At 33.9% G+C, this 12,310-nt stretch overlaps 1 protein-coding gene across 1 annotated transcript; it reads right to left on the bottom strand.

Annotated features, from left to right (window-relative positions):
• Window positions 1-377: 377 nt before the first annotated feature.
• Window positions 378-7,415, bottom strand: LOC128222140 (procathepsin L-like). Its single transcript, XM_052931011.1, has 8 exons — window positions 7,279-7,415; window positions 6,178-6,283; window positions 5,716-5,874; window positions 4,996-5,119; window positions 4,062-4,162; window positions 2,605-2,765; window positions 1,591-1,701; window positions 378-477 (listed from the first exon to the last, which is right to left on the bottom strand). Exons 1-8 carry the CDS (start codon window positions 7,413-7,415, stop codon window positions 378-380), a joined length of 999 nt encoding a protein of 332 aa, XP_052786971.1.
• Window positions 7,416-12,310: the final 4,895 nt, after the last annotated feature.

Below are 12,310 nucleotides of genomic sequence, written 5' to 3'. Positions count from 1 at the left end.
TTCCCCCATTGGTTCGAGTTTTCCGAGGCTCTAGGAATGTTCGCCGGTCCCTGGGAGTACGACTCAACGGGGTTCGACTGCTATTGTTTATGTTTTGCTGCAACTTGTTTTCCAAATGTTTTGATAGAGCTTTATTAAGAGTATTTTAAAGACTAATTTGCACACAAATTGTGAATAATTTCTCAACATTTACATACTCTCCAATCTAGTAACCTTAATTTGCAACAAACAAGAAAAACATACTTTACAATTTATTTACATTTTATCACAGATATTTGGATCAAGCATAAATTCAAATTCTTTTGTAAACAAAATTATATATAACACTCTTATCGCATATGATGTCATAAATATGACGAGACAAAATAACATCATATCTACACCGTCGGGAACGAGGCTTGTGTTGCGATTCCGCACATGTTCTTGTCGTTTCTTGCCATTTCGACATAGCCCATGTTTCCCCAAGACTCTCCCCAGCTGTAAAGAAATTAACAGACGTATTGTAAAATAATGATCATACACATACACCAAAGCATTACAATTGGTATTTATACATTATAGAACATCAATCAATTTTCGGTCTGATGCCATTAGTTTTCACCACAGTTGGTATTAGAAATATAATGAGAACTATTGTGACACGCCATAATTTCGAAGTCTCAAATATAAACCCTGTTAAAAAACACATGACAAGAGCCAAAAAATGTACTGGATATATAAACGTAAAAATATTAGCACCTTTACCCCGTAATCATTAAAAGCACATTTAAATATATTGTTTTAATGTACTAGTACATATATATATATATATTATCTAATTATTCCCTATTTATTAATTCGTATCAAGTCAGTGTGGTATTAGCTTTAAGTCGACATAAAATCTTTATGGTACCCTATTATACAGTGTTGACATATCACGTGGTTTGTGACTTCACATTTGGTTACTGCAGGAAGCAAAATACATTTAGATTCAGTTAGGATTATCGCTATAAGTTTGTTATGTTCATATCAATTTTAACAAAACATAGCACAGACTAAGTGTAAACAATGTGTACTTTCTTCGGTTGCTGAGAGATATGTTGAGCATTTTATAGTTTCAATAAAAGACGTGAGCAAATGCTCAGAATGTATATATTAGTGTTTGTTATAGCGAAAAGCAAATTGTGTTACTGGTCCAAAAAAATGTATATATATATATATATATATATATATATATATATATATATATATATATATATATATATGTATTTACCATGTAACTTAAAAACGGAAGTCTCTGACTGCATATTATATTCATATGGCATAGACTACACACGAGGCTTATACAATCAAATAAATATGTATTGTTTGTGGTTTGTTATTACGAATAGCAGAAACGATTTTGTTATTGCGAAAAGCAGTTTTGAGGGGAACAATGGCCAACCTCTCTCCTTATTGCCATGAGTCACATTACAACATGTTTTCCAATAAATATTTCCAAAGACAGTAGATATTAACATAATAAGATATGAGCGTAATAAGAAAACAAAGCAAATGTGACGTCATAAACCACGGGGTATGTCCACTCTGTTTTCAATTATTTTATCTCACCTGTTCTTAACGAGCCAATAGTCGGAACTACCATCAGTGCCATATCCTACAGCCAGCACGCCATGATCAAGACGGACGGAGCTGCATTCTGGTTCCTTGTAAACTCCACGCCTGAAAATATCATCGAATAACTAACATCTGTATCATTCTTCTTACAAAAGATAAGATGATGTAAGATAAGGTATTTTTTTATCTGAAATGCTTATTATATACAACCATAATCTGTGTAAAGCTTTAACAGACAACTTGTTTTAGAAGTTGTGTAATTCAATTGCTCATTGGTGATTGAAATAACTCATTACTAAATTAAATTTTCTCATTGTGTTATTTAATTTGCTCATTGTGTTATAGAATTTGCTTATTGTGTTATTGAATTTGCCCATTGTGTTATAGAATTTGCCCATTGGGTTTTGAATTTGCTGATTGTGTTATTGAATTTTCTCATTGGTGATTGAAATAACTCATTGCTAAATTAAATTTTTCATTGTGTTATTTAATTTGCTAATTCCTTCTTATTTTTAATTGTTATTGAACTTTACTCATTGTGTTTATAAAATTTCTCATTATATTATTTAATTTACTTAAAGTGTTATAGAATTTGCTCATTGTGTTATAGAATTTGCTTATTGTGTTATTGAATTTGCCCATTGTGTTTTGAATTTGCCCATTGTGTTTTGAATTTGCTCATTGTGTTATTGAATTTGCTCATTGTGTTATTGAAATTGCTCATTGTGTTATTGAATTTGTTCATTGAGTTATTGAATTTGCTCAATGTGTTATTGAATTTCTTCATTGTGTTATCGAATTTGCTCATTGTGTGATTGAAATTGCTCAGTGTATTATTAAAGTTTGTCCTTTTTTGATTTGTATTCCTCATTTTGCAATTAAATTTACTCGTTGTGCAGTTGTGCAATGTTAATAGTTGTGTGCTTAAATTACTGATTCTGTAATTGAGATTATTCGTTTTAACAAAATAAGCTCAATAAAAACTGCATATTAAAACCGTCCACATACTTGTACAGCTGGAATGACCTATGTCCGGCATCAATAGCAACAGAGATTGGTCCCTCCATAGCAACGGCTTTCTGAAGGTTCGACTCACTCTCATGTTCAATATCCATGCAGCTAACCTCAGTGGCTCCAACGTTTGACTGCTCGAATTTGCATGGACCATTCTGATCGATGAAAAGGTAGTATAGGAATAGTTGGGGACAAGCTTTAGGTTGAGGTTTAAACTCCTAGTTAACGCCAGTTTCAATGACTCTTCCAAGGCAGTAATTTATCTATAACGGAAGACATTTTGATGAATGAATGGTCTGCCTATTCGTGAGGTTGTGTTCCCATAAAAAAAAGTTTGATTCTGAATTAACGCCTGTTTCACTGTCGTTTGTTCTGCAAGCTAGTGTAACTTTCCATTATGCCACTGAAAAGGGTATGTGTTACATTGTTGGCTTTTAAGGGTTGACCGCATTTTTTTTGACTTTTTGCTGTTAAAACGCAGTAAGGCATGCGAGAAAATTCAATTAGAAAAATCATTAAAACTGAAAAGGCAGTAACCCCGACTTCTTGAATTGAGTATTTGTTCTAATGTTTCTTACAACATCCGTTTTAATAAGAGAAAAGATGACTTTGTAACGTCGTATATCATTGGTGAAATGATGTCGCACCAATCCAATTGTAGCATTATATTGAAATACACAAAGACGTTGTAAAGCTATTTTAATGTAGAGACATATTTACGAAATATATCGCTATTAAGATGAATATCCTGATATTCATTCTTAGGATTTTGACAGAAAGTCATGTCAAAAAAGATGCATCAATGAGAAAAGAAGTTTATTTTAACACCAAACTTTATCGCAATATTTTCATTTACATACAAAGGTTATAGTAAAGTGGCAAGACCGAATAATTAGTTCCTTTCAAATAAGTTAATACAAAAGTATTCAGGCCTCATACGTTTATTTCAAGAACTCCATATGTCTTGAGCCATAGTTCGTCAAAAGTAAAACTAATTAACTATACAAATAAAGTTACATGGCCGACATACACACACACACACATACACACAAACAGACCACACGCATCAAAATAGCTTTACCAAAAAAGATGGGACGACTACCGCCTTGAAACGGCCACTGGGACACTCGTACACGAGTCTACTGGGGGATTAAACTATTAAGCCAATTTAAAAACTGCAATCCCACAGATTTACCGTTTTTACATTTTTTTTTCTCTGTTTTATCTTGGAAAAGCACATGTTTGGGTAAATAAAATTAAAAATAGTCAATAAAAATGGTTTACTTTTGCTAATTCTTTATTCGAGAATAGCTAAAAATATTGTATCCAAGCTGAACTTATATAATTCAGGCACTTAGGTTAGAAAACGGTTAGTTCAATAACCGTTTTTCATGTTCTAAAACAGGTTTCTTGAACTGATTTTTTCTTGAACGTTTTCGCAAAATACGTACCTTTGGTTCATACGGGTAGGACATCTCTGTGTCAATTCCTTTGTTACTGATGACGTACGCGAAAGCCTGGTCCATCAAACCTCCTTGGCAGCCGTGGTTACCTTGAAACAGAATTGGTCAGTGGCATTGGGAATGAGGACAAAAATACAGAATAAGAAAAGTATAATGGTTTTACTGGGATGCAAAACCACGCCGGTAAAGCCTAGGAAATATAGAAAACCGACGCATCAACCTCAAAGCCGCCAAGGCTTTCATAAAGTGGTTGATATTTTGACCTCTTAAAAATACTTTGATAATATCACGTGAACATGTCAATCAATCAATCACGCAACATCAAAGCTGTAATTAGGTTATTGTGTTGTCCGAGCTAATGCAAATTGTTTTCTTCAAAGGCGATTTTTGAGAAAAAGATGAAGGTTCCAACGTTTGGTATCTTTGTTTTAATACTCCTATTTGTTTGGCACAAGTACTAACACGTTGAGTTTTTTTATTCAATGATTTGTCAATAACACAGCTATGAATAAATAATACTTTCTTACATGCATTGGTTGTATGTATATTTTCATATTTTTGTTCATAAGACTAGTATTGTTTTTTAAAAAATACGTTTGGATTTACAATACGAACTTTTTAAAGAAGATTCTCCTCAATAAAATTGAAGGGACGATTTGATAACAAGATTCATTCGAGCAGTGTGAGCAACGCAGAACAATAGTTGTTCAAATGATGTCAATGTTATTGGTGCACTCATATATAATAACAACGATTATTTTATGATTGTTTGATTGTTGCTATGCGTTCTGCGTCGACCAGATTGTTGCCTTAGAACGTAGTAAATCTTCTTGTTGAAGTCGTTATACGATAAGAATCCAAAACGTCGCGGGAAAGCAACCTTGTGAAACAAAATAACATTACAGTAGAAGTTAGCTCATACCGTAAGCCGCAGAGCAGTCCATGAGGTTCTTTTCTGAGAGGGAGACAAGGTTTTGTGTCTTTCGGAAATGCTGACCCTCTAGACTTCCTGTTGCTGAGAAAGACCAGCAAGAGCCGCACTGTCCCTGAATTCGGATAATTTATAACTTCGGTTTTGTACTACACGACAGACGTACTAGTCAGATCATTTATACAATCAATAGATAGACAATGTTGCAATGGATAACAACTACATAAATGTATAGTTTAATATTAAAACTTGCCTTATTAGAATGTCTTTTCAACACTTTTATCTAAGTTAATTATTCTCATTTGATTAAATCAAATGTATAATCAATAAGCAAATATCTCCTCAACTTAAACTAAAATATTAAGCAGAAATTTGAATAAATGCGGTTTATCAAATCTTAAACGGCTCATACAATAACACATGCAGGCATAAGGAAGTAATTCATATCTCAAACTGACTTGATCAGACAAGTTTCAAAGTTGGCAAATTCAAGGGTGCTCCGTGGAATAACAAAATAAGGCCTACACTATTTCTAAATTATATTCAGGTTGAACATTATCAGCCTTTCTTCATCAATTAAAGTTCATCAGGCATGTACACTTATTCATCAATCAAATACAAGTTCACTTCGTAAATCAGTAATATCAAATGTAGTAAATCAGCATTACAAAATGCACTTCGTAAATTAACAATACCAAATGTTCCCAGTACCTGGTTCTTGATAGGTGTGACATAGCCGTCCTTCCTCCAATCAACCATATCCGGGAGATCAGATATTTCAATATTGTTGGGTGCCATGTAATTACCGCACTTTGAGACGCTAGAAGAGGTGTTGAATCCATTCATTATGGCCTTGAACTCTTCAATGCCCTTAAAAATAGCACATGAAATGAGGTTAATAAAGACTATTTGAAGTGGTTTGGTTTACTTGAGGCGGTGGTTTTCTATTTACGGTATTTAAAAATAACTATTTTGCATTTCAAAATATATTCTCGGTTTTTGCCCTTTTAGTCCTATCATCATTTTCTATTGATATGGAAATTCAAAAGCAGTAAAGCCGAACGTCATAATCCTAGGTCATTGGCGGGTTCTTGTGTGTATAATGTAAGAACATTATACCTGTGCATTATTGTTATGTTTAGTGAAGCCTTTGAAATATTTTGCCAGTCTTACCATATCAGCGTACTCGTTCATACCGAGCCAGAATGTGTGCATACCACGGTCAGCTTCCAAGTTGTGGGACTGGACGTAGTCAAGGTTATCCTCCCAGACCATGCGTCTGTGAATATGATAAAATGATATTGAGTATGCAGCGATCAGAAAACGGCACTAAGCCTCAGATTCATTCTCAAATAAATTCATGTCTTGGTTCAGAACGTATGTTCATCACGGTCAGACGGACTGTAGGATGTCATCCAAAAAAATATTCTATACAAATGATATGATGTTGTGTTTTTAAATAAAATTTCATTTTGTGGTTTAGATAAGCTTAACGTTAGTTCATATTCATTCGAAACCAGGCAGTTTTTACTCTATATAGCGAGGTTATCTTTAAAGATTACGCTACATATATTTACAAGCATTATTGCTCATGTCAGATAGTATACTGATGTAAACTACGAATATCGAAACGGGCATGATCTGCCTTGCTCATTTTTAAAGGGTTCAAATCGCTCAAACATAAACTGTTTATTTGTCTTGTATTGGTTTTAGTTTGTTGGACTTGTTTGTGTTCTGTCTAAAACATTGGTACACGTATGATCTTTTTTTAATCTTATACAAACTTCTAACCATTTTGCAGCACGTACGACTTAGTGTCCTACCGTATAGTTTTATTGTCCTGAAATAAACAACCTGTGTTTATCTTACTCAGCGGAGATACCAATTGAAATATCCCGGCCATTATCCCACATATATGACGTCGGAAATAATACGACACCCACATTAAAACATGTTGTATATGAATTAACTCGGACAAGGACATATTTAATATTCAATGGAGGTAAAAAATTAATAAAATTATACCGATCATGAAATTTAATTTTTTAAATTCCACTTTCTGTGACGAATCAAAATATTTCATTTCATGCATTGTTAACGTAATCGAATGGGTCAACTGAAATATATGATAATTGAGTTTATCGCCCGCAGCCTCATCAAAATTTCGAACTTATTTAAGGTAACGAAGTCTATCCCGAAGATTGCAAGAAACGGCCGAGTTTGTACAAATACAGAAAATTACTAGCTATATGATATAAGCTTTCATGATCTAACCTTAGTCCCTCCTCCTCAGCGGAGATAAACTTCTTGTTGTATGTCCCCTTGAATGCTTCCCATTCCCCGTTCAGGGCTAAGTCGAAGGGCGCAGCCACCGCGGCGACCACCAGGCAGGCAACAATAAAGGCTCGCATTGTCTGAAATAAACCATTGATTATAAGAATGGATCTGCAAGCCCGCCTAAATATTTATACAAACTAGCGTGGATTAAATCGTCATTGCAGATCATTTAAAAGATTAACATGAACAATGTTGTCACCACAACTGTCACATGACAGGCAGTCTTAGAGTACTTAAAATATATTATAGCTTTCCAAAACATGTGGTGTATTTGAGGGAAATTATAAAACGGGGCCACCACGAAAATCGAAACCGGGCAGGCAGTTATAAAGGCTCTTTATTCTGTTTTTAAATGTTGGTATTAAATGACCTCTGTGGTGACAACCATGCAGGCAAGATAACACAACACACACTGTCTTAAAAGGAACAGTATAAAACAAGAAAACAAATCAATTCGTTCACATGCCTAATAATATAGATTAAGCAACATATGTCTGCAGCCATTTGAATAAACGTGTCCTTCGATTGCAAATTTGTATTTGGTCAATATTTAGCTGATATATATTATTAACCAGTCTATTGATAATTCATTTTAAAACTTGCCTGAAAAATAAATATTTCATATTTTAGACTGTCTAGTTATTTTTAACAAAGTAAAGTTGATGTTAAAGTCTCTTTCCAACAAAATGAGATTCGAGCAACGAGTATAGTGTTTATATGTACGGAAAGAATCAACAATATGAAAAAGGTAGCACGTAATCTCAAAATGCATACTAGCCACATTTTGTTACAGTTGTTTTGTTTGTTACATTGTTAAATTTTAAAATGGGTTCGAGGTTCTCTGCTCAATCTACTTATCTGTTCATATGACTATATTCGGAAATATGATTGAAACTTTAAGTTGGCCGGAGACCATACCGGTACAGTATCAACATCTTGACATATGATTACAATATTGATTCACTGATAACGAAGTCGAGTAAAGACACCCAAGCTGTTCATATATATCATGGCTTTGTTTAAATATTAGACGGTTGTTATCTGTTTAAACTGATTGTACTGAATTTATTTGTGATATGAGGCCGACGGTCCCGACCACAATGTACTGAAAACAAATCAAGACAGACTACATTTGAACATTTCATTATTCAGCCTCATTACTATATGATTGTAAATTGAAAGGTTGCTGATCTTGTTTACACACATAGGTATACTTAGTAGGTATTTAGAGCGCAAAAAGTTACACCTTAACTTAATTGTATACATAGTATAGTGATCACGTATACTAAATTATAAATAACTATTATAATTAGAAATATTTATCTGATTTCAAATATGATTTTTATCGTCAACAGTGATAAAGGGCTTCGAAAACAGCGTGACATACAAATTGGTTAAAAAACAACGACAGTGTATATGTACATTTCCCATTGTTTGAAGTAATAGTATAAGAAACATTTGTACTTAGTTCTATCAGTGTTCTGTAAAATTGATGAGCAACTTTATTTCATTAAATACATATTAATATATGTTGTCATAATTCTTGGTGCAGCTGTAAGTGTGCATATGGCTTTAACACTATATTTCGAAATGAATGCAAACTGTACAAGGGCTTGAATGGATAATAATTCCACCCTAGCGCATCGGCGATTCGATACCATTTATTGACGACTATTTAAAGAATTACTGCAACGCCAAAGTCAACAATGATTTAAAAGTAGAACGACTTGGAGTTCAAAGCATTAAACTTATTAATTTTAATAGGAAAATAACGATTTGAATCAGTATTAAATAAACGAGTAACATGATATATATATATATATATATATATTATATATATATATATATATATAAATAAACATGCCATCTAAATCTAAATTCACTAAAATTGTCATACCTTTAGTTAAATATATCCTAATCCAACAGCAGTATATTGTGGTGACGATAGCTTATATATCTATCAAGTTGTTATCTTATCCGTCAGCATCCAAATATGAATTAAAGGGACAATCATACTACTACTACTACTACTACTACTACTACTTCTACTACTACTACTACTACTACTACTACTACTACTACTACTACTACTATTACTACTACTACTACTACTACTACTACTACTACTACTACTACTACTACTACTACTACTACTACTACTACTACTACTACTACTACTACTACTACTACTACTACTACTACTACTACTACAACTACTACTACTACTACTACTACTGCTACTGCTACTGCTACTGCTACTGCTACTGCTACAACTACTACTACTACTACTACTACTACTACTACTACTACTACTACTACTACTACTACTACTACTACTACTACTACTACTACTACTACTACTACTACTACTACTACTACTACTACTACTACTACTACTACTACTTCTACTACTACTACTTCTACTACTACGACTACTGGTGTCGTTGTTCGTGTTTATTGTTTTGCTGCGGGGACAAAGCGGTATTCAATTTTCACAGATTTAAAAGGTTATTTTTAATAAATTGCCTCAACATAAATTAACATACTCCGTTAAACACATTTGATATTTATGTATAGGGACAAGGTTAGTAGCTAAATATGTAAATAAACTTTGTTTACATCAAATATGGTGGCATCATCGCCGGATACCCACGACTGGCCCCAAAAATACGCTTTGTATACATTAATCAATAATCATTAGTGCAGGGCAAATGTGTGTCCCATTTTAGGTATGTTAAACGCTTTATGATCAATCACCGAAAAAGCTTTGTATTGCCATTGAAATGTATTTTGAGTCTGAGAGTATATCCATTTGTTTTGACTTCCATTCGTATTGTTTACAAAATGGCTATAAGAGACGATGCACAATACTCTCCCTTTGGTAAAATAACTGTCGGAAAATGCATTAAAATGGAAAATAAGTGTTGTGCTGTTCTTCAGTGTTTCATGTTTGTGAATTTTTGTTTTATGTTCCATGTCTTTGGCATTAAACCGGGTTTATGTTTAAACTTGTTGTTACTTAGCTTGTCTCTGTTGCTTTTCGCATAACTATTAGTATTCAACTGTACCTTTAAGTCATGTCATGTTAAAATCATATGGCATATATCATATGGTATTGTTCACATGATGTACCAATTAAGAACATAATGGCTTATAAAATAGGCCATACATGGGACGTTTTGTTATGCATCAATTACTAGCTGCATATGATCCAAATGATAATATTTCACACATAAGCCGCATTGATAATGTTCTAAAGAAATAAAACCCAAGGAGTAAATCGTCCATTTAAAACAGAAATGGAACCTTTTCAGGAATTTCGGCAAGTTTGGTTAGAAATGTTTCTGGTCGCAAATAAATTCAAGAGCAGTTAATAGTTTTAAAATAATAACGTTGTTAACTTTAACTTTTGAACAATCGGCCCTTTGATTCTTATTACCAATTATCGCGCTTTGCTGTGTCTCTAGATCAGCATCTTTTAACATTTTGTGAATCTGCAGGACTGGTACCCATTAAACAACTCAAAGGGACTAGAATAAGAGGAAATATCATCAAAACATCTCAAACAGACTAGAATAAGAGGCAATGTCCATTAAACATCTCAAATGGACTTGAATAAGGGCCGGTATCCATTAAACATCTCAAAGGGACTTGAATAAGGGCCGGTATCCATTAAACATCTCAAAAGGACTAGAATAAGAGGTGATATCCATAAAACACCTTAAAGGGACTAGAATAAGGGCCGGTATCCATAAAACATCTTAAAGGGACTAGAATAACGGCCGGTATCCATAAAACATCTCAATAGGACTTGAATAAGGGGCGGTATCTATTAAACATCTCAAAGGGACTAGAATAAGGGGCGATATCCATAAAAAATTCAAAGGGACTAAAATAAGGGGCGTTATCCATAAAATATTTCAAACGGACTAGAATAAGGGGCAAAATCCATAAAACATCTCGAAGGGACAAGAATAAGGGCCGGTATCCATAAAACATCTCAAAGGGACTAGAATAAGGGGTGATAACAATAAAACACCTTAAAGGGACTAGGGTAAGAGGTGATTTCCATTAAACAGCTTAAATGGACAAGAAAAGGGGCGATTTCCATAAAACATCACAAATGGACTAGAATAAGAGGCGATATCCATAAAACATCTCAAAGAGACTACAATAAATGGCGATGTCCATAACACATCTCACAGGGACAATAATAAGGGGCGATATCCTTAAGAATAAGGGGCGATACCATAAAACATCTTAAAGGGACAAGAATATGGGACGATATCCATAAAACATCTCAAAGTGAATAGAATTAGGGGCGATATCCATTAAATATCTAAAAGGAAGTAAAATAAGGGCCACTATTCATTAAACATCTCAAAGCGACTAGAATAAGGGGCGATATCCATAAAACATCTCAAAGTGACTAGAATAAGAGCCGGTATCCATAAAACATCTCAGAGGGACTAGAATTAGGGGCGGTACCCATTAAACATCGCAAAGGTACTAGAACAAGGGCCGTTATCCATGAAACATCTCTTAGGGGCTAAAATAAGGGGCGATATCCATAAAACATCTCAGAGGGACTAGAATTAGGGGCGGTACCCATTAAACATCGCAAAGGTACTAGAACATGGGCCGATTTCCATGAAACATCTCAAAGGGACTAGAATAAAAAGCAATATCCATAAAAAATCTTAAAGGAACTAGAATAAGGGACGATATCCATAAAACATCTTAAAGTCACAAGAATAGGGGCCGGTATCCATAAAACACCTCAAAGGGGCTAAAAAAAGGCCCGATATCCATAAGACATCTCAAAAGGACTAGAATAAGAGGGGATATCCATTAAACCTCTCAAAGGGACTAGAATAAAAGCCGGTATCCAATAAACATCAAAAGGGACTAGAATAAGGGGCGTTATCCATAAAACATCTGAAAGGGACTAAAATAGGAATTTCAATGC

This window comes from Mya arenaria, chromosome 16 (assembly GCF_026914265.1).
Source record: "Mya arenaria isolate MELC-2E11 chromosome 16, ASM2691426v1".
NCBI lineage: Eukaryota > Metazoa > Mollusca > Bivalvia > Myida > Myidae > Mya > Mya arenaria.
The sequence above is the reverse complement of the archived record's forward strand: the minus strand, read 5'-3'. Positions and strand labels throughout refer to the sequence as shown.

Excerpts from the sequence above, each read along its gene's own strand:
- LOC128222140 (XM_052931011.1), bottom strand. The coding sequence starts at position 7,415 with ATGCGAGCCTTTATTGTTGCCTGCCTGGTGGTCGCCGCGGTGGCTGCG. Across the intron at positions 6,284-7,278 it reads GCTGAGGAGGAGGGACTAAG|ACGCATGGTCTGGGAGGATA; the intron begins GTTAGATCATGA and ends TCATATTCACAG. Across the intron at positions 1,702-2,604 it reads AGGTCATTCCAGCTGTACAA|GCGTGGAGTTTACAAGGAAC; the intron begins GTATGTGGACGG and ends TGATATTTTCAG.